This window comes from Plectropomus leopardus, chromosome 11 (assembly GCF_026936395.1).
Source record: "Plectropomus leopardus strain MGB_pleo_1.0 chromosome 11, ASM2693639v1, whole genome shotgun sequence".
Taxonomy (NCBI): domain Eukaryota; kingdom Metazoa; phylum Chordata; class Actinopteri; order Perciformes; family Serranidae; genus Plectropomus; species Plectropomus leopardus.
Genome location: NC_142186.1, coordinates 10,231,333 through 10,253,189, shown reverse-complemented (window position 1 = coordinate 10,253,189; position 21,857 = coordinate 10,231,333). Strand labels below are relative to the sequence as shown.

Below are 21,857 nucleotides of genomic sequence, written 5' to 3'. Positions count from 1 at the left end.
TGTGAATTAAAGAAGTTTGATTTCAAAAGGTTCCTTCGCTTAAAAAAGCTGTGATATAAAGGAAAAACATTTTCATTTTAAAATGGGTGTAACCTTCACTGAGCAGCCACCCCTATGCCACAAGCGACAATTCTGACATAATGGTAAATGCTAAAATAAAGTGAAAGAGAAGCACAAATAGGCCTACAGAAGAGTCATAAAGTCAGCAAATTGACCAAGCAATGTAAGCTATACAAAAATACACATTTGCTAAAATTAACATACATTTGTCATAGTTTTTATAGTTTCATGTCTTTATTGGTATTTATGACATATTTAACATTTTGATTTAGCACTGGGGCACTTGTTTTATCTTGTATGTTGTCTTTGGTCACTGAAAGCTGTGTTAAATGGATGCCTTTCACCCTATACTGCAAACTAAATTTACCTAGGTGTACAAATAAGGGAACCTGAACCTGATAATAAGCTATGTGTCATACCAAATCAAGTCAGGCCAAAGCAGTAAAACCCCTGAGTGTGTCACAATTCAAAGATTTTTATTTTCATTTGTATGAGGAAGAGTTTTCTTTCAATTCTTTCAAAAGTTACAAAGTCTCACTTTAAAAAGGCTGAATCTGATATATATCTATGATTCAGATTCTGGGGCGAGATTGTCTGCACACGGTTCTCAATGTGGAGGCGACGGAGCTGACGGTTAGCAGCTAATGGTGCTAACTTAAAGTGCTGACAGAGCTAACATTGTTACCTGGGGAAAGCTGAGGATGGGCGCTACCATGAGACATGTATAGCTGCAGACACATAGTGTTTGTAGCGCACACGACAAGGTCCTACAAAGGGGATAAGGGGGCGATCGTGGTCTGATGTGTAGGTAGGGTGGGCAGATCATTTAGCTGCTCTAGCCGCCACTATGCCTACTACAGTTCTGCAAGAACCGCACTCCAATATTTGCAGTAACTGCCAAAATAGTGCAGTACAGAGCAGCAGCGATGAGCTAGCCAGTGACAAACACAGGGACTCACATATGCACAAAGGCCCAACTACCAAAACACATAATAGAAAAGCTTTTGTTACAACACACACAGAGGTAGTGCGACTTCATTATTTGCTCAGGACACCATCACTCCACTATATCTTCAAACAGTCAATAGTGGTTTTCTGCTATATTTATGTTTTAAATGTCACATACAGCTCCTTCAAGGTACACCACAAATATCAGGAAATCTCAAATAACCATCACCTTTGTGCTTTTTCTAAAGAACACTGATTCCCTGGTAATTATAAAGTTGCATTAACTGTAAAATGGCTATTTTCAAAGCAATAAAACCCACATCCACAAATGAAAACCAGCACGTTCACCATTTTTCCTATTCTGCACGGTCAATTTGACAATACTTGTTATAATCTATATTCTGAATTTACATCTCTCACATTTACATCATGTTTAAAAGGCTACACTTAGTTTACCCTCCATTACTTTTTTGTGCATAACTATTTAAATTTAACTGATGTGTTAATGACCCTTTCTGGGGAGAAGCACTACAGTAACCCTCGACTAAAATGAGAGCGACACTTAGCATAATTCCTCAAATGAAGAAATGTTTCCAAAGTTTCGCCATCACACAAAACTCTTCTCTAAAAGACCCCTCTCTATCTTTAATGTCTTGTTTATGCTCCGCAGTTCCAGGTTGCTTCAATACATTGCCAGTTAGCAGCCTCCGACTGCAACACAATCCAATTAAATAAAGAGTGTTGTCTCTCCAGGTTCCTGTGTTCTCTAATTGGGGCTGTGACTGCTCACTAATCAGCGGAGGTACAGGTAGGCCCTGGAGGACGCTGAGACGAGGCCTCTCCTGTTAATTGAAGAGATGCTAAAACTAGCCTCCTCCTCACCTTGCAGCATGGATGCACACAGTGCTTGTGCATGCTAACTTCATCTAGACATCCATGTGCATCATCACCTCTCTCACCTTTCACGCGGCTGGCATGTACAAGCTTGCTTTGTTTCATAATGCCTGACCAAACAGTAGCGTCACAGAGGTGATTGCAATCATTTTAACAATTACGGTTTGTTTGGCTGGCTGATACATTTCATAATAGTTTCATTTCTTCTTCTTAATAATATTTAACTCAAACCATGATGTAAAATCTTCCGCTGGGAAGATTTTACATCATATACATCAAGCTAAAGGTCATGGATATGTGTGACATGTACCAAGCATTTACCTAAATGAGTCAAATTTAATATTGTGGCTTCTGTTAAAGAAAAGCAAAGAAAAATAACTTTAGAAAAGATGTGACCTCCTCAGTACCCAGTTTCCATCCAATGACACACAATAATGACAAAACATGCTGTATTATGAACAGACACATTATTTTCTTTCTGATGAATTAAAGTATTATTTAAAAAGTGTCAAGATAAAGGTCATAAATATACCACATTTTTACATAAATTAGTCCAAATTTTATACTGTAGCTTCTGTTAAAGAAAAAGCTAAGATAAGAAAAGACATGAACTCTGGGAGAATTTAATACCCGGTGTCCATCTAATGACATATAATAATGACAAAATATATTATAAACAGAAACATTATTTTCTTGTTGAGGATTTTAAGTTATACTTTAAAAAGTGATACTTGAAATTTTTCATAATTTGTGGTTATTGCCTATCAAAACTGTTTCTATTAATTTTGTAGGCTATGTGAAAGATATTATAGGACTTCAAACATCAATAATCACTGCAGCTTAATCTAAAATTGACCACTGCCTATGTCAAAGACTACCAGTGCTGTTCTGACTTACTACATTATGGATGTAAAATGGCCTTGGCCTGGTGTGTTTCTGATTTCCTGCGCCGTCTGGTGAAGGTAGCAGCTTTGCATGCTGGGGTCACACCTGTAACGTATTTCACACTGGGTTATATTTTGAGTGGCCACCTGGATGAGGAAATAACATGTTCACAGTGCATGAACACTACAGCCCTCCCTGCCAGGTCGGAACAGGTGTTTGTTTTAGACTACATACAGTACATTAATACAACATGGACGGTGTCGACATACAGGAGCTCTTTTCTGCTTCTCGCTTTTCAAGAAATCTTATAAACTTTGGGGCTTTTCAAGTTTTCATAAATACTTTTCTCATAAGTCTTATCTTTTTGTATGACAATAATAATCTTTGGTTTTATGTGGAAATGATCTGCCATGTGACTTAATTTACCCTCGTGCTGTGCTGCTTTTACTCTTGTTTCCAAAACTTAATTAAATACAAAAAAAAAAATGGAAATGAAAAGAAAAATGTCAAAGGGCATTCCACAATACATTCACTGTGACTGATTTTTTTCACTTGCACTGTGGGAAAGAAATGGCATTTTCTAGTCCAACTCCTGGTTAGCTGGGCTAATTTTTTTTTTATTATGTGCAGCTTCGGGGCATGTGAATGAAAAGATTGATTGTGTGAATGCCGTTTCTGTCAGCCACAAACAGCCGATGAAATACCAAGCACACCTGGAGCAGCACTCACTTTTGACAAGCACATACCAACGTAAGCCCCTATTAGAAAAACAATGAAGTCTATCATAAAACATTTATGGTGAATAAAGTGCCTGAGAGTGTGGAAAAGCAAGCACATTATGGCAGCTGGTCTGAATTAATTTTGGAGGTGGACTTGTACCAGAAGGTGGGCATGTGAGATAAAGGAAAAATATTTTGTGGGTGAAATTAGAGTGTACCTTTTGTGATTTTTAATCGGAATATTTGTGCAATATAATCTTAAATGCATGGGTATTAGTTCATGTTCAGATTTTTTTTAATACTAAATTTATTATTGCAAATAAGGGACTTTTGAACCCACACATTAATAATAATTAAAACATTTTTTTATTGTATACAGTTTCCAAAACCACAATAAGAGAAAATAAATTTGCTTATTATGTTTATTTGTGAAAGCAAAGATTTATAGTGTTAAACCATTTATCTTACAAAAATAAAGAATATAATCTCTATAAAAATGACTAAAGCCCAACAATTTTCCATTATTAACTTAACAATCACTCAAGTTCAAGTATGATTTTTTTAGTGCATTAACGCATTAAGTTAAATCACAGCTTACTGTTACTAACAGGGGGTGGTGCCACTTCTACCACCACCTTGCCCAGGTTTTTCCCAGCATACATGTAGTCCACAGCTCGGAAGACTGACTCCAAGCCGATGAACCTCCCCTCCTGAGCAGAATCCCCCTGATCCACCTCACACACTAGCTTCCCCTTTGCAAACATCTGCATCATGCTACCCAGAGCCTCCCTGTAGTCACTGAAAAAGTGCGGCAGGAAGAAACCGCGAATGCTGGCCGACTTCTGCAGCAGCTTGACCGGCAGTGTTCCCCCTCGGAATGGCGGGATCCCTGATGCGCTCTGGTACCCCGAGATGAAGCCAATCACAATGAGGCGGCCTTTATTGGCCAAAGAGTTCACTGCAAGTTCTAAAATGCTGCCTCCGACTGACTCGTACACCACATCTACACCTTTTGGGTACTCTTTCCTCAGCGTCTTAGCCAGGTCTTCTGTGGTGTAGTTGATCGCCCGGTCACAACCGATGGATTTCAGGAAGCCGGCTTTCTCATTGGATGAACAAGTACCGATCACATGGCAACCTGCTTGTTTGGCAAACTGCACTGCAAACTGTCCTGTTCCTCCCGCAGCCGCCGTAACTAGCACCGTCTCACCTTTGGTTAGCTCACCCAGACGTTTCAAGGCGATGTAGGCCGTGGCACCGCTGACCAGGAGGGTGAGGAACTCTGGCTTCACCAAGGGGACGGGGACACTTTCCTTGGCTGGCACCACCGTATATTCTGCAAACGCACCGCTGTTGAAGTAGGCCACGGTGTCCCCGACGGTGAAACGGGAGCTGGCACTGAGGCCGAGGCCAACAACCTCACCGATACCCTCGAAACCGGCGTCGAAGGGGGGCTTCACCGAGGGGTCATAACGTCCTGCTGAGTAATTAATATCAGAGGCATTGATTCCCACAAAACTGAAATACAAACAGATTTTAAAAAATTGATTAAAAGTGAGAAAATAAAACGGTCACATGATGAGCAAAATGCATTCATTCACAATTGCGCACAAAAGCTTTCATGTGATCATTAGTGCGAGCGCACATTTCCTGAATTCTCTCTGAAGGTCAAGACTTCAACTTCCCTCTCTAGACATGTCTGCACGGGGCACAAACACTGGTTTGTTTTGGCAATGATTCCCTTTCCTTTGGAAGAGAGCAGTCCTGCGTTGACAGGGAAAGGCTTGTATCACAAAACACATTGCATGATGTCATGATTCATTGTCTTCAGAGACACCCACAACAAACTGCACTTTTAAAACCTTAGATAGTTGCTTCTTGCCTCAACACGAAGACGGCCGTTTTCATCTTACTTTGGTAACATGTTGGGAACAAATATGTGAGAGGGGAATGTATAAATAAATCATTTACTGTCTTTTAGAGCGGCACGCATGCTGTGCCTCATTACTGTGCATGTCACACGTGTACTTTGAGCTTGTAGATAATGCTTGTGTGGCTTATAGATGGGTCATGGTGATATAACAAAACACCTTGATTTAACTACTTTACATCCACAGAATCAGATCCTCACTGGGAAATATTACGTGATTATAAGAGGTATAACTACTGCAGTTGACAGTACTAAAGGCACACAGCCGTTTGAGTTTAAACTAAATAAGATGATTTTTGTGGCGATAAAGTCTGTGTACACACATCCAACCTTTGAACAACTTTAAAATCTGATGACACAACCTTCGCCAAGATGATAAAATGACATCATGTGCAGCAAACTTAAAAACACCAAACACATCAAAATATAATAACATTAGAGATACTACTATGCAAGACTTTGTAAAAAAAAAAAAAAGTAATAAATCACTTATTTATAGCATTACTGACAATCAAATGTATGCAAGTTATTTGTTTTGGAGTATATTCTTATCATTTAAAGAGAATGCTGAATTTTGAACTCATGATGGTTCAGTTAAAAAAAATATATATATATATATAGCAGAAAAAGCAAAAAATATCATTTTCTGCCAGTTGTGCTTTCATGTGCAGGTCATGTATTTTATAAACATCTATGCACTCAAAATGACATAGAGGTGTGAATTTGTGGAGCACTTGGGAATGAACTTAAGGATTTACTGTATGTTGCAAAGACCTGCTCCACTGATAGCATCAGCAGCATCTAATGAGGAAAAAACTTTAATTTCCTCCATGTGAATTATCCACCTCTTTCACCGCAGTCGTGATCTTTTCAATAACCAGTTTCTCACTTTAAAATTCATACTTTAACACTTTCACGTGCAATATTTCATTAGGATTGCGCTGATGCTGTCTAATATGGGATAAGTGGTTCTCAATTTGCATTATTCCACATACAAATATTTATTTTCTGCTAATTAAAACATCTTCACTGATCCCAGGACTCACTAACACAGGCAACCTAAGAGTCACAAGGTCTCACACAACTTATCTATGTGAAGGAAATAATGTTCTATGTTTTACACCCAATCTGAGGGAAAATATAGATTTTACCAGCATTAAATAGCACAATAAACCCTGAGGTGCATATGTGTAAGGCTAATACAACATTTAAAATCACATCAGGCTTACATACAGTTGGTAATGTAGTAGTAAATCAAAATTGGGGTAATATATCACCTCCGGCTGGAATCAGAAATAGAACCAGAAAAACCACTATTTTTCAAAAGAGCATTAACTTATGCTTTTTCCACCTTACCTGCAGTTTAATACTATTGATCAGTTCTCATAATAATAATAATCTAGTCAGTGTGAGGCAAAAAGAGGCATGGATACTGATTCCAGGTGGGTTTACTCTCCCCTGAACACACTGCTGCTGCGAATGAGAGAAATGATGCTGCAATTCCCGCGCCATGTAACACTGCATCTCCTTCTCCATCATCTCCATCTCTTGATGCCAGTCTGATCCCCCCCCCCAACACACACACACACACACCCACCTCCCCCCCATGACTTTCTGTTTGCAGTTTGGTGACGTAGAGAGACAGGAGGACAGAGAGAGAAAGAGAGAGAGAGAGAGAGAGAGAGAGAGAGAGAGAGAGATGCCGAGATGGATTGATAGACAAATGCAGAGAGGGCGGAACTTGGAATTACAGTACAGCGCTTATTCCTCACGTATTTTGCCATCTTGTGATGATGATGATGATCGCAGGTGCCGGACATGGGTAGATCGAGGTAAGCGCAGCCCCTTTTTTACAACTTCTCAACATTACTGTGATACATCGACATCAAATAATCATCCACTAATAGACTCATAACACGCTTTGGGGTCACCTATTCGCTATTGCGACCGCGCAGAGAGAGACAACAGCAGGCTGCTGTCTGTTTGCGCCTCAACCTTTCAAAAACAACAACTTACCGATTTCTGACGAGCAAGTCCGCGTCTCCGGGTGTCGGAACCGCGACGGTTTGCAGAGAAGCGGCCTCTCTAAAATTCGGACTGAGCTTGTTTACGACCAGCTTTTTCATACTGCTCGGTATGGAGGATCCTTTAAAATCCATGAAGTGCGCTGAGTAGGACATATCTATGATGGAGCGCCGCGCAACCGGATGAACTCCTGAAAGTGCGTCGGTGCCTCTGCGCCCCCCGCCGATTACCGAAATCGCTCTCGTGCCGTTTCTCCCCAGCAGCAGCAGGCTGGACATGGCTCCGAAATGTGACAAAGTTCAAACTTGACGTACGTTTGAAGCAGCTATGAGCCCGATTGCCATTAGCCTGCGCTATAGGCTTCTCCCCCCTTCTGCGCAGCGTGCAGGCCGGGCCGGGCAGAGCCGAGCAAAACGCGCCTTTTAACAAAAACAGAACCGCGATGCTTTGTAAAAAGCCTCTCTGTTTGTTGCGCAAAAAATCAACAAGCACCACAATCGCGTATTTAGCATTAAAACGTAGCACTGATGCAGCCCTGTAAGTAGCACAGCAGCGCCCCAGACTTGTTGTCGGAGTCCCTCCCCTTCCCGGACACAACACTCACTTCCTAGTAAGGTGAAACAAATCAATCCTCGTCTCCTAACGTATCCTAAACCCGTTTCACTCCCACGAAAACCAACACCAACCCCGCCGGATCTCGTCAAACATGTGCACATATAAATCAAACAGCGTGTTGTGCCATTTCGTTTCATTTGGATTCGGAGGGGGGGCTGCTGCCGAAAAATGTTTGTAACCACATGTACACCTGTAACCAAAGCGTGGATCAGCGATTTTTTAAAGAGTGTGTTGTTTGCATTCCACTCTGCTTGCACGTTTCATTCGTGTCTGTCATTTTCTTGCTATTCAAAATCTCGCAGCACTATTATTACAACATACTGGCTCACTGAACCCTCGTCCCTCCCCTCGTGGGAGACCTCGAACTATGTCAGCTGCTCTTCTAAGCTAAAGATGACATTTAAGTTGCAGCGATCTTAAATTTGTACTTGTTGTGGTTTGCGATCAATGTTTATAAGTTTGTTTTAGTTGATCTCTCGATAAGTTCCGGAAGGATCCTTTCCTTTGTCGAAGGTATGGGATTTTTTTAAAGCAAAGAGAGAAGGAGAGAGAGAGAGCGAGAGGGGGGAAAACAAGACAATTAAAAAGATTGACAGGTAGGCTCCTCTGTCAGGGGTGACGCTTGTGGAGAGGGGAGGAGTAAAAATGTAGCAGGAAAAGCCACTCGATGCGTCTGTCTATCAGTTGAGACTGTCTGAAACAGCTTCTGGATCCACCGCGTTTCCATTTTTTCTTTTTTGGGAAGACCTCGGATCAGTCCCCTGGAGTTTTTGCCCCGTCTTTTTCGCTTTTTTAAGAGACAAATATTTTAGTCCATGTCGATCTGATCTGTTGTTGGCGAAGCTTTGGATGCGCCTGCGTCTTGTTTGTTTCCCCTCTCTCTCAAGTGATATCCTCTCCACCGCATCAGCCACCCCTCCAAAAAAAAAAAAAAAAACCCGACTATGTCCAAGATGCGATGAGATGAGCGGTGGAAATTATTTCCACGAGTCTTGAAAAACGTAAGTAAGAGAGAAAAGAACAATTTATCCATTTTGTTTTTCAATGGGAGAGAAAGAGGGAAGGAGGGGAGGGAGGAAAAAGTCTCCGCCGGACTGGTGAGGCTGGATCCGGGCTGAGGTGGCGTGGTGGTGACGGGACTGACATTAACCCATCTAATGCCTGTCTATCTATTTTCTCCTCTTCGCTTTCTCTCTTTCAGGTCTCTGGCACGAGAAGAGAAGGAAACACGAGGATACATTACTTATCAGAGCTGCGCGCTGCGCTCACACGGGACTTATTTGTTTTGTTACCGCCAGAGTTTATTTATTTTTTAGTTTTGGTGTGCGTAAAAGGCGCAGCAAAGTATCGTCCCCCTCCAAACAGCACTGGAGTTTTTTTTCCAGGGGGAATGAATTGAAAACTTGGGTGCTTAATCGCTGCTGCTTCTTCTTTTTTTGTTACCCTGCCACGAGAAACATGAAGGAAGATGATCTTTGATGGACATGAAGGTGTCAGGAGCTGGCCGAATCCCTTCGTAATTTTCCTGCTTATTGTCGAAGCCGACCCAGCTTTTAAGTCCCAAAAAGAGCAGCCAGTTTGAAAAGAAGACAGCTCCGAGATCAAAAAAGCCCTTCCCCCGAAAAACGGGATGATTTTCCAAAATTGATAGACTTGATTTGTTTGTAATTCCTGCATGAGAAGCACCGTGGAAAGTGACGGTCACTATGCCGAGGAGAAAGCAGCAAGAGCCGCGGCGATCAGCAGGTATAACCCGCCCCTCCATAACCACCATTTCCCATCCAAGTAGCCAACTAGTTTTTATTGACCAAATGAAAATATCTCCACACACATCACATTGTTTAGTTGTCCTGCATGATTGGATTTATTTAGCTTAAATTTAATTTGTTGTGTTATTAACACAGCGCGCAGCTCAACCCCTGACCCTCACTTGTGTTTAAAATGTGTCTTAATTGCGCAAATGACGCACATATCTGCGCAATGCCACTTTGAGATTTTTTCTTTTTTTTATCCCTGCTTTGCCAGGAAAGTTCTCTTAAGAATAGTGAGATAAACTAAATGGCATGTTATGGGGATAAAAGGGAGCTTTTGAGGTTCAAGAGTGAGTAATGATGAATAATTGACTGGGAAAGAAGGGGGGAGAAAACTGGTGAGAGCCGGTTTTTCCCTTTCTTTCAGTTTTATTAGAGGATTGCCATCCTTGATTTGATGCGTGATTGATCGCCTGTCATGTGGCAGTCTTTGATCTATTCATCCCTGATAAACATCAATAAATCCTTCCATGAAGACAGGCATGCCTCTGGTAGCTTTAGCCAGTCGGAACACACAACCCCTCCTGTTGTCTCAAAGTGGGGAAGCATAAAAAAAAGTTGCAAAATAAGATTGGAAATCCAACTCGTTTTTATTTCCAGGAGAAGCAGATGAAAGCATGGTGTGTATGTTGAGTAGATCACAGGAAAAATCAACCCCAAACATTCCTTTTTTTAACTATGTTTGAATGCTTTTTTTCTTCAGAAATAAATGTTGAGGTTTTTCAAATTCACCCCACATTCACTGTAAGAATCAGTCCAGTAATGAAATCAATATCCACTGCTGGAGGGGGAGTGTAACGTTTGCAATGTGACCAACTGATAAAACCAGGTCTTGGCAGAGGACCGACAAGGTTGACTTCTAGTGGTTTGGATTTGGACTCCCCCCTTTTTTCTCTCGTCTCCCTGCAGCCTTTAAACAAATGTAAATGAGTGACAGGGGTTTCTACCTCTGTGCTAATGAGGCCGAGCCTTTGAAGTTAGGCATTAACAACTGGAGTGAACAAAAGACAGTTACAGAATTTTAAAGAGATTTTGAAATATGAGGTGCAAAGCGGGTCGAACAGGAGGGCCAGCCGCCGAAGACTTTGAACTCAGCAGGTTTTATCATTTTAAGCAGGGGAGCTGGTGATGATGGTGGTGATGAGGATGAGGAGGAGGATGAGACGGAGTGTAGGATGGAGAACATTCAACCGGTGCTCAATGTTGAATTCTTTCATTCTCTCCTGGCTTTTCCAGCAAAGCGCTTCTCACATGATTTCTGGCCTACAGTGCGAAGACAGCATTCAGATTTAGAAATTGAGCTTAGCTTTTACTTTTCCGTGTGTGTGTGTGTGTGTGTGTGTGTTTTGGTTCATGTTTTGGCGAAACTGCAAAAGGTCGTCCATGGTGGGAGCAGAGTGACTCCTGTTAGGTTTCTGCATGTAGATGGAGGCATGAAAACATGACATCGCTGTGACCCCTCACTCCCCTCCCCTTCTCTCAGCACACACTCTTTCTCTCTCTCTTACACACACACACACACACACACACACACACACACACACACACACACCATTGATCCATTACACTGTCCACTGAGTACCATGCGCATCATGGGTTGTAATGGTCAATCACAGTTTGGCAGATGGGATGTTTTCCATTCTTCCATGAACATGACAGTCGGTCAGAGATAACGCCCTCACTCCACGCTCCTAGCAGCAACAAATAACTAACACACTCAAACACACACACGCTAGGCTAGCCTGATGCTCCACTGGGAGCTGGTACTGACCTGTGGCTTCCTCTCTGTGCTGCTGCTCAGAGAGGAAATTGCTCATGGTGGGATGTGGAGCATGGAAATCACAGCTCAGACAATTAAAACAACAACAGCAGACTTGTCTTGACAGGTTTCTTTTTTTCTCACCTCGTACCTTTTTTTTTTTTTTAAATATTACTTGTTACAAAATGTTTATTTTAGTGTTTCGAGGCCATGAATCCAGCACAGAATATTTCTCAACAGGAGAAATAGCGAAATTCAAAATTGTGGATTTGTTTGAGTTTTACAATCAGCTGTGCTAATTTTATTTCAATATAATGTAGATAGCTTCTAATTAAATGTCTTCAATGGTATTGTAGCAACAATTGATTTTTTGGCTCCTTTAATTTTAAAATTTCTCAAAAATTTTGAGGATTTTTTTTGTAGGACACATCCTACAGTTACACAAAGACAATTCTGATTTGGACACATCATTTATTTTATCAGACAGCCATTTTCCCACATGATTTTCTCAAGTAAGAGTGTGTGTGTGTGTGTGTGTGTGTGTGTGTGTGTGTGTGTGTGTGTGTGTGTGTGTTTGTTTTGATAAGCTCCACAGAAAATGGCCATTTTTTTTCAGACCATAAGTAGCTCTTTTTTACACTTTTATCTTTTTCATAGTTTTCATTTAAGAGTTCAAGTTTTAGTAAAAAATCTGAGAATGAAAGCTGAGGTGGAAAGAAACCTTGGAAACCTACATTAGAGAGTGTGTAAAAAAAAAAGTAAATGTGCATTTCATCCTTTCCAGTGTGCATTTTATAGTGCACGCTCCTGTGTGTGTTTTTACACTTGTAGCCTCACCTTGTCATTAAACGACTCGATTTAAGGGTTAGGGGGGAATGCAGGAACAATAAAATGGAGTGACAGCGTCTTTTATCCAAGGCAGGCTTAGATATTCTTACTGGAGGAAGAGCACATAAGATAGTCACTCTTATTTCTGTGGAGCGCGATGGTTAATTATAAGAAAGACTGTGTGTGTGTGTGTGTGTGTGTGTGTGTGTGTGTGCGTGTGTGTGTGTGTGTGTGTGTGGGTATGGGGGGGCAGTGGTGGTGGGGGTAAGGTTGCTTCCCGTTGGCTTCATTAGAGAGAGCCCTAATTATCTGTGGAGCTGATGGATTTGTGACAGGCCCTAACGATTAATGCTGACAAATTCAGTAAGGTGTCAAGTCCGCAGCTGCCTTGATGTAATCAAGTTGATATTATACAGTCCCCATAGCCCCTAGTGCAGCACCAACTCAATTTGCCTGTGCAGGTGACAAATGGACTTTGCTACCTGACTAATCACGTCAGGAGACAATGCCAGTTAATGACCTCGGCAAGCCCCCACCCCACCCTCACCGCTCTTATAACCTTGTAATAAGCAAACCAGGCCAGCATTACATCGCAACCTCTTTTCTTTATTTTTGACCATTTTCTTTCCCTTGTTTTCATTCCAACCTCTTCAATTACCAAGCTTAATTTTCGCGTCGAAGTCGCGTTTTCCTTAAGTTTCCCCTTGTTCCAGCTGGAATGCGAGGCTGGAAATTTTTCAAACTGTTTCGAGAGATTTATTTATTTTTATATTAATGTCACGGCTCAGGCCTGTTCTAACCACTTGATGTATCAGCACTCCAAAGTAATCCCAGGGACCGTTTTTTAAACTGTTGAAGTTTTTACACTTTTGCATGTGTTGCAGCCCCTGCAGTAAATCACCAACACATCATAACACGGTCTGCTTTGGCTGAGCGTCCTCTCAGCTCGGCGCTGGAGCCGGAGCCGCCTTGCTGAAGGCCTCCAGTTTATTTCCGAGCTGGAGAATCACAGTGCCCAGGGATTAATGATTTTGCATGCCCGGGGTAGCTAAGATTACACAGCGACCTTTGTGCTCTTACTTGACGATTCTGTTATGTGATATTCTCCCCTCGAAATAATCAGCATGCTGAGATTTATGTGGCCCCCCACCCCTTCTGTCTACACCAGCGTCCTGAGGAGTGCAGCAGTGTGTAGCCTCTAGGTGTGTTTTTTTTTTTAACTTTTAATGTTGCCGATTTGTGTACTACCCTCCTTCCAGAGAATTAGAACAGTCTTGTTTTGATTAAAAAAAAGTTGATTTTTAGCAAAGAATCTAGTGTCTCTGGCCTGAAAGTTGGAGCGGCTTATTACATGCTATGGCTTAAAGGCTCCACAGCTTCTGAGAAATGAGAAGTTTATGTTAGAAATGAAAAAAAGTGTGTGTGTTTGAGAGTTAGAGAGAGAGAGACAGAGGCGTAAAGAGCGTGTGTGTGTTTGTAGCTTAGCACTGACCGGTGTTAGTTTTCCTGGAATGAATAACTTGAACGAGTGTAACGGTAACCACGCCGTGTTAGTCATCCTCTTTAGCAGGGCCCTGCCTTCAGATCCTGTCTCTGTTCCCCCACCGGAGCACGAAAACAACCCCTAACAGCAGCTCCACATATTTCTCACTCCTGACTGTCATATCTGTTCACTATTCCCAATCAGAAATACCACACAGAGCAAGAACACGTATTGATCCAGAGTGGACCAGTTTTATTCCCTCCACCGCTTGAGTTGTGCTGTATGTTTCCTGGGCATTCCCTTTAGCGTGTGTGTGTGTTTAGCGGTCGGACTTGGCTAGAGGTTACGCTAATTGGAGCGGTGGTGTCGTTAGCAGGTGGCATCGATCGACCTCGTCGATAGCCACTTTTGCTCCTGCGCCACCCTCCGAAACTATTAGTTAAATTTACATCAGGGATTTGAGGCAGTCAAAGGTCAAACATGCTCAGCTCGCTCTTCTAATGCATCGAGTCACCACAAATGCCCCTGTGTGTGTGTGTGTGTGTGTGTGTGTGTGTGTTTATATGTGTGTTAGTTTATTAGTTCATTCAGTGTGTTTATTATCCTTGAAAATGCAGTCTTTTTGCAGATTGAAAATTCTTCAATTCCAATTTCCAGCAGCTTCAAGATCAACCATGAAAGTTGTTTTTTTTTTAAAATATTTTAATTATCAGTGAATAGCTAATATAATCAAAATGAAGGTATTAACAAGATTTAAGCAGCATGTGTTAAGCTTTTTCTGCCCACAAAGATAAGGATATATTTCACACCATAGCAATAACACCCCTCCTTGTCTCTTTCTCTTTCTGATTCTTTCCGGGGCATTCTCAACAAAAGCTGCCCTCAGGGCACGCTGCTACCATCACTAGCAGTGTGTTGCCCCCGCTGCACTTTAGACACACACACACACACACACACACACACACACACACACACACACACACACACACACACCATCAACCATAAACACAGACAGTCAGACTGACAGACAGACAGATACACACACACACACCTACACCTAATGCTTAAGTGCAGCCAGCATGTCTCTGTGGGAGGTCATAATGGAGGTGGCTTAGTATGATGGGAAATCATATCATTAAAGCAGCCAGATGTGCTTTGTTGCCTGCCTTGCAGCACATAAAAACAGCAGCAAGTCATGGGATCCAAAAAAGAAGAAAAAAAAAATCCCAAGTCTGAGAAAATCAAGTCTGAAACAGATAGAAAGCAGCCCTCTGGGACTGGGCTGACAAGCAGTCTTACTCCTGACTGCCATAGAAAAACAATTTCCCCCAAATAAAGAATTTTTGTTCTCATTTTTCAACGTTGCGGCAGCATAACAAACTTGCTTTTTTATTTTTTTTAAAACTTTCGTGAAATTCAGATTGGACTCAAAGCTGTGATAAATGGCATGCTGTTGCTTATCAGCTCTTTGTTAAGTGTGCTTAATTACTATGTAATATTTGTGTTGTGCTGAGTAATTACATTTTGTTAAGGCTCCACGGTGGGGATGTAAGGCTTAAGAGCTCATTAATGAAAATTTGTTCATATGTTGTGTTTTTATTTTTTATTTTTCTCCCGCACATAATTTTAGACATGAAGAAGATAAGAGGGGAAGCATTCAAGAGAAGTAGTCATGCAACATTTAAGGCACAGAAATTGACATCTCAAATTTTCTTAAGTAAAGTATTACATTTGCCGAGGGTAAATTTGCTCTCTTGATCAGTGCCGTGCCTCCTCGAGAGGCTATGGGAAAGTCTGCTAGAGCCAAATTTAACATGTTACTTCTATCAATAAAAGATGAGCAATTACAGAATATTTTGTCTAATAAGTATTTGAATTCCTCGGCGCAGGAAAAAAAAAAACATGTAGCTTACCCACTCATTACATCAGTTAGCAGGGGGAGTGAGAGGCAGCTCTTTGATGCCAACAAACAAACAAGACAAACGAGATGGGCCCACTACAGAAGAGCAAAAGCCCTATCCAGGGACACCCAACCCCTGCGCACTCCTCCCTCTCCTCCGTCTCTTCTTCCTCCATGCCTCTCTACCTCTCTCTCTCTCTCTTCGTCTCTTTCAGGCACCTCTCATCTCTCTTCTCATTTCTCGGCACTCCCTCTCCCTTTATTTCTTGCTCTTTTCCCCTCTCCAGCATGTTTCTCATCTCACATCCCCCTCTCTTCTGGATAAATACTCGTTCTTTGCCACTCAAAAGCAAAGAGAAAAGAGAGAGAAGTGCTAGAGGAGGGGGAGAGGATGGGGGGAATGAAAAACGGTGGATGAAAAAATGTTTGTTTTTCTCTCTTTTAAAAAAAAAAAATCGTGCCCCCCCCACCCCTTGTCAGTTGCACCTCATCAGACATAGTTAGTAGGAGATCGTCGGAGAAATGAAAAGCTAAAACCATTGAGGGAGAGGAGTGAAAGACTTTAACTGTGCATTCTTGATTTTTTTGGAGCTGCTTTTGGCCATAATCATCTCAACATGGTTTGAGTGCACAGAGCAGTGTCATGAAACAGGTCTGGCAATCGAGGGAGATGGTTCGATGATGGCAGCAGGCACTAGTGTTTAGTCCAACTGCAGCATCGAAGAAGATGGTGTTAGTGGGTGGAGGTCTATGTGGGCGGATGGATGGCAAGGTGGTGGGATGATGTTGGAGGGAAGGAGGAGGGGGGCAGCTTTTAGGATGGGTATTAGAGCTGACAGATGAACGGGACGATGGACAAATTCTCCCGCAACAGCTGTGACTACCGCCATTATCCTGACAGGTGTCAATTAAGAATTACTGCCCGGCCGGCCGAACCCCCCACCCCCACCCCCTTTCCCTCCGTCCCTACAACACTCCCCCACCGTCCAACCCTCCCACCCCCTTGTCCAGCTGTCGGCGTGCGAGCGAAATAACACTTTACCCTTGTCAGGGTTGTCACAGGCCCTGCAGCCCCGATTTCAACCCCCTTTTGAAACGGCGTCCAGCGGCAGAGGCTGATCAATAGCTCGGCGTATTAGCGATTGTGGTGATGTGTCTGTAGATGGACTGGTGTCCAATTTGGTCCATTTGTAGCTGTGCTAACTGTGACCTGCTGTTTGAATCTCACTCTGTGATCGCGTAACTAAACATGACCAGAAAGATGCAATGATGCATGTCTTAAATAATGGTGATTTATAAAGATTTAGATCAGAATTGTGTTCAGCTCCATTCTACAGGTTAAGAAGCCCCTTCATTACGCTCCTGCTCTGCGTTTGTTACTATAGTGTGAGGCGTGTTCACCTTTTGCAAAGCAGCGGCTGCAGACTAACCCAGATTCTGGTTCCCTTGTTACTCACCCTGTTGGCTAATACAGGGCGGCTTTTATTCCACATTGTAAAGTGGGGAGTTGAGGTCAATGAGTGAGAAAATGAACAGTTGCCATTGCCCATCTCGAAGGCTGCCTTCCAGTAAACCCGCTGGCTGACAAACACATTTTGGGGTCGACAGGCTTCTGGCTTTACAGCGAGAAAAAAAAAGAAGGAAATTCAAGCGTGTGTGTTCTCCATTTGCCATATTTTCTCAATTTTGAGGGGTTTAAATCAGTGCGGTGGCATGCAGTTTAATTTCCCTTTAATTATTAAAGTGTAATAGAAAGCATCATGTGTGTGAGATTCAGTTGGCCAGTGTGTGTGTGTGTGTGTGTGTGTGTGTGTGTGTGTGTGTGTGTGTGTGTGTGTGTGTGAGCAATAACGAGAGAGACATAAAGTTTAGCGTTACATACCTTTATTTCTAATTATACACCACATAATTTACCCTCACATGCACATATGTACAATGAATTTTCAAGATATTATTCGCTTGTGTGCCACGCTGTTGACACTGTGTAGTTATTACTTGGTTTCTGTAATAAATGCAGTTTTTCAGTGCCGGCGCAGAATAAACATGAGAAGCTTCAATCGGAAGGAGGAAGCAAAAACAGCAACGCGAAAAAGCAACATGAGAGTGAGCGCAGAAGGCTCCCCAGGAATACACAGATGGATTTGCATGTTCACTTGGGAGTTACAGTTTTGGATTTCCTCCCTAGAAATCATTTGCCACAGAAAATAAACGGGGAAGATAATATCAGTGTTATTTCGCTACTCCTGCTTTATTTGCATATCTCTTGTTTTAAATAAGGCAACCCCCTCGGAGTGAAATTTGGTTTGTTTTTTTGCGGCATTCTGCATCACCTTTTTCTTTTTTCTTTTTCTTTTTACTTCTCAACCTCTCTCCCTCTTTCTCTATTTAATTCTTTCTTCAGGCCTAGCTCCTCTCCTCTGTCTCACACTGGCACTAGACTGCTCCGAGCGATTATCAAACCTGAGAATATTTTCCAGCCCCATGCAAATCACCCACCATGCTCTCTTATCGTTCCTGCTTTGCCCCCCCAACCTCCACCCCAGCCACCCCAAACGGTTGTGTGTAATCAAAGTAAACGGCAGCTAAAGCTAAAAGGGAAACGCTCTTTGTGGAGATGGATGGAGGGATTAAATATTAACCGGATGCGGCTGACTTAAGGCAAGTGTTTTACATAGCTGCTCCCGCCGCGGATGCCGTGCATTGATCCCCTCGCCCTGGCGCCTTTACTTGTTTGGCTGCCTGCCGTTAATTTTTCACCATCATTTCACTGGCCAGGCCTGTAGAACAGAGAGTGAGAGGGAGGCCAATGAATGGTTCACCCATCCACCACCACCCCTCCCCTCCCCGTGCCTTTAACAGGGGCAGGTGAGATGGATGATAGCAATTTGAAATTTTGTTTGTGCGTGTGATCATGGAGATTGTTTTTGGTATTACCATGGTGTAACAATTCCAGTGATTAATTGCGTCGAATGCTCTGCTAGGATCGGAGGGATTGGGGTAAATGGGAGGTTGCGGGTTTTCTCCACCTTCATTGCGCTCTTGACTCGTGAATGTGGTGTTTATCGGCTGACCTTGGAGTCCCAACACTGCTGTGCTCTCACACACACATACAACAACAACACACTCCCAGGATCCCTCCTCCACACATACACTGCCCCTCTTGTCATATCACTTCCTTCATTTCCTCATGCCTCTTTCTTCCTCTCCTCCCGCTGTGATTAAAAGAGAAAATTAAACTGCTCAAACCAAACTTTGGCCAAGAAGGAGACTAAACAAAAACAAAATGGCCACAGTGGCTACACTATTCATGCAGATGGACATTAGCGGCAGGAATGCTCTTGCAGTGGCGGCGGCGCTGTGTGTTTTCAATGTGTTTGTTGTCTACATGTGTATAGCAATATCCTGTGGGTCACAGAGGCAGCTTGTTAACAGGGGGGTTCATACCAGCAGTGGTCTCCCCCCCCTCACCCACCTCCTCTAACCACACACACATACACACAGTTGTTGCACTGGTGCTGTTGACAGCATTGTGAAGGCCTTCTGGCATTTATAAATGCAGTGTCGCTCCTGCAGTGGAGCTCTACCCTGCAGTCGTCAGACATGGCCACCGCTCATCACTCAGCCCTAATGACGAGTTGTTCTCCCCCAACCCCCACTCACACCCCCACACACACACATCTGAAGGGGTCGAAGGCAGGTCATGACCCCCAGGTGGCTGCAGTCTGGACGATTGCACTATAAAAATAAACTATTTGATTTAACTTAAAAAAAAGTAAGTGTCTGGGCTGCCTTAATTTTTTGAGTTGACTGAATTTGAAAGGACAAGTTGAATCATAACAAATGACCTCAACATTTTTTCTTTAATTCAGTCAACTAAAAATGTTGCTGTTGTTTCAAATGTCTTTATTGTGAAGAATCCATACAGTATTAATACATGTTTCAATATAATGGACACATTGCCTCATTTTGAAATCCTCAACTAAAAGTTTTAAGTCAGCCGAGACACTGCACGGTGGCCGCAGACCGGACAACCGCGCTATAAAAAAAAACAACATTTATTTTAATTTGAAAAGTTAGTTTCTGGGCTGCCTTTAAATTTTTAAGTTGACTGAATTTGAGAAGACAAGTCAAATCATTACAAAATTACCTGAACTTGTTTTCTTAAATTCAATGAACTTGTCAGCTCAGGCACTAACTTTTTCAAGTTAAAACTGTTTATTTTTGCAGTATACACCTCTTTACGCATTTTGGTTTGATCTCTTTCTCTTTCTGGCTCGGTTTCTCTCCTCTTCAGCTGACATTATATTCCATTTAGGTTCAAACAAGCCCTTTACAGCGGGTATCAATTTTTTGGTGCTGGAAGGTGAAGATAGCTGATATTTATAATGCTGCATGGTATTAATTTGATTTCCATGCCACCAAAAATCCCAAATATTCTCTGTTTTAACCAGAAATATGTGATGCTAAAATGCTCTAAGCCAATAAGCCAATAATAATAGCAATGATAATAATAACAGCGCTAAAAATATTTGTTTAATCCAATCAGAATGCTGCATCGCTATTACATATAGTCAAAAGAGCTTGACTAAGACAACAGAGTAGTGTTAAATTTTAATAATAAACATGATTAAATATATCCATTACAATAGAACTATAGGTCATATTTAATAAATGCTAAATATTGGTAAATAGATGTATTAATATGTCTGACCCTACTCTTTCTTCAGCTCCTTTGTCTCTTGGATCCTCACCAACTTCTCCTTCCTTTTCATGCTGTTTTCCTTTTTTCCCTGCTCCCTGTGTCTTTCTGTGTCTCTCGCTCTTTTGCTCTCCTTTAGTCAAAGTAGCCCTGGTCCCCATAGCAACACATAGTGAACTCTTACTCATTAGTGTGTATGCAGCCCTGCTGAATGGCCTGAAATCCCATTCCTCGTTCCTGTGATTTCATACCAACATATCCATCACCTCACCATGATTTTTTCACCCCGACCAGAACTGAGCAACCACCCGGTGATGATATTTGGACATTTGCTTGATTCCAAATCAATGTGTTTGTCTTGTGGTGGCGAGTGAATTGTGTGTGTGTGTGTGTGTGTGTGTGTGTGTGTGTGTGTGAGATCACATGAAGATTGAGAGGCGACACTGGGAAACGTCCCTCCGTCACGCCTGACTCACGCTTGGCTTTTTTTTTTTTTTTTTGGCCGTTAAATCTCCAGAGCGCTGATAACAGGTCAGCCGTTGAGAGAGAAAAGAGAGGGAGGAGGGGGGAGAGAGAGAGACGGAGGGGGTAGAGTGAGGAAGTGAAAGAACCAGGATATGATTAGAGAGAGAGTAAGAAAGTGTGTATGCAGACGAGAAAAAAAATGGGAAAGAGAGATTGGTCTTCTTTATGCTGGCTCACCCATTGCGTGGGCGGCGCATGGAGTGGAGGGGTCAATGTGATGCCGTGATAGGCTAATCTGCCAGGAAGGGAGGGTTAGGGCAGGCTTCACGGGAGCAGCTCATTGGCTAGACTCATTTGCCCTGTGAAATAAAATCTCATCGCGTCTTTGTTTTTCTTTTTTTTTTCCCCTACTGTTTGAAGATTGATAGTGCGGGTATTTGCTCTGAAATCTCTTTTGGAGTGTGAATATTTATCTGCCTGCATCTGTACAGTATGTGCCCGCGTAAGTGTTTGTGTGTGTGTGGCATACTTTTCTTAGTTCATCCCAGTTCCTGTGGGAGTGTGTGTGTATGCTCGATGTTTCCAGTGCTGTGTGTGCTCGTCCTCCAGTCAGACACATGGATGACAGATGACCCAGTGGGAGACACCAGCCATCCTGCCCAACCGGAATCTTACCCCCCATCACCCCACCCCTGCCCTCCTGTTTCTCCACCTGCCCCCCCTTTGCTACTAAAGAGTGCATACTTTGTTTACTTCCTCGGCTTTTCGCCATAAATCCTGGATCCACCCCCAAGGTGGCGTTGCCCCCTTTTCCTCGGGTTACGGCTTTGTACACG

The 21,857-nt window shown here is 42.5% G+C and overlaps 2 protein-coding genes across 3 annotated transcripts in view; one reads left to right on the top strand and one right to left on the bottom strand.

The window, feature by feature from the left end:
• Nucleotides 1-3,853: 3,853 nt before the first annotated feature.
• On the bottom strand, nt 3,854-8,682 carry LOC121946176 (prostaglandin reductase-3-like). The gene is made up of 2 exons (XM_042490646.2): nt 7,453-8,682; nt 3,854-5,024 (listed from the first exon to the last, which is right to left on the bottom strand). The coding sequence occupies exons 1-2, from the start codon at nt 7,737-7,739 to the stop codon at nt 4,094-4,096; spliced, it is 1,218 nt and encodes a 405-aa protein (XP_042346580.2). The 5' UTR covers nt 7,740-8,682; the 3' UTR covers nt 3,854-4,093.
• The window catches only part of LOC121946175 (teashirt homolog 1-like), a 41,092-nt gene continuing 26,346 nt past the window's right edge, over nt 7,112-21,857 (top strand). Inside the window, exons 1-2 of one of the 2 annotated variants that reach the window (XM_042490644.2) lie at nt 7,112-7,268; nt 9,278-9,822. In XM_042490644.2, coding sequence (XP_042346578.2) covers nt 9,783-9,822 — 40 coding nt within the window. In that variant the 5' untranslated portion in view covers nt 7,112-7,268; nt 9,278-9,782. Of the gene's footprint in view, nt 7,269-8,739; nt 9,078-9,277; nt 9,823-21,857 lie in introns of those variants that run through there. The other variant, XM_042490643.2, reaches the window with a different exon arrangement.

What these genes read in the sequence shown, in the direction of transcription:
- LOC121946176 (XM_042490646.2), bottom strand. Translation starts at nt 7,739, where the DNA reads ATGTCCAGCCTGCTGCTGCTGGGGAGAAACGGCACGAGAGCGATTTCG. An exon ending in GACTTGCTCGTCAGAAATCG is followed by an intron (nt 5,025 to 7,452) that starts GTAAGTTGTTGT and finishes TTTGTATTTCAG; the next exon opens with TTTTGTGGGAATCAATGCCT.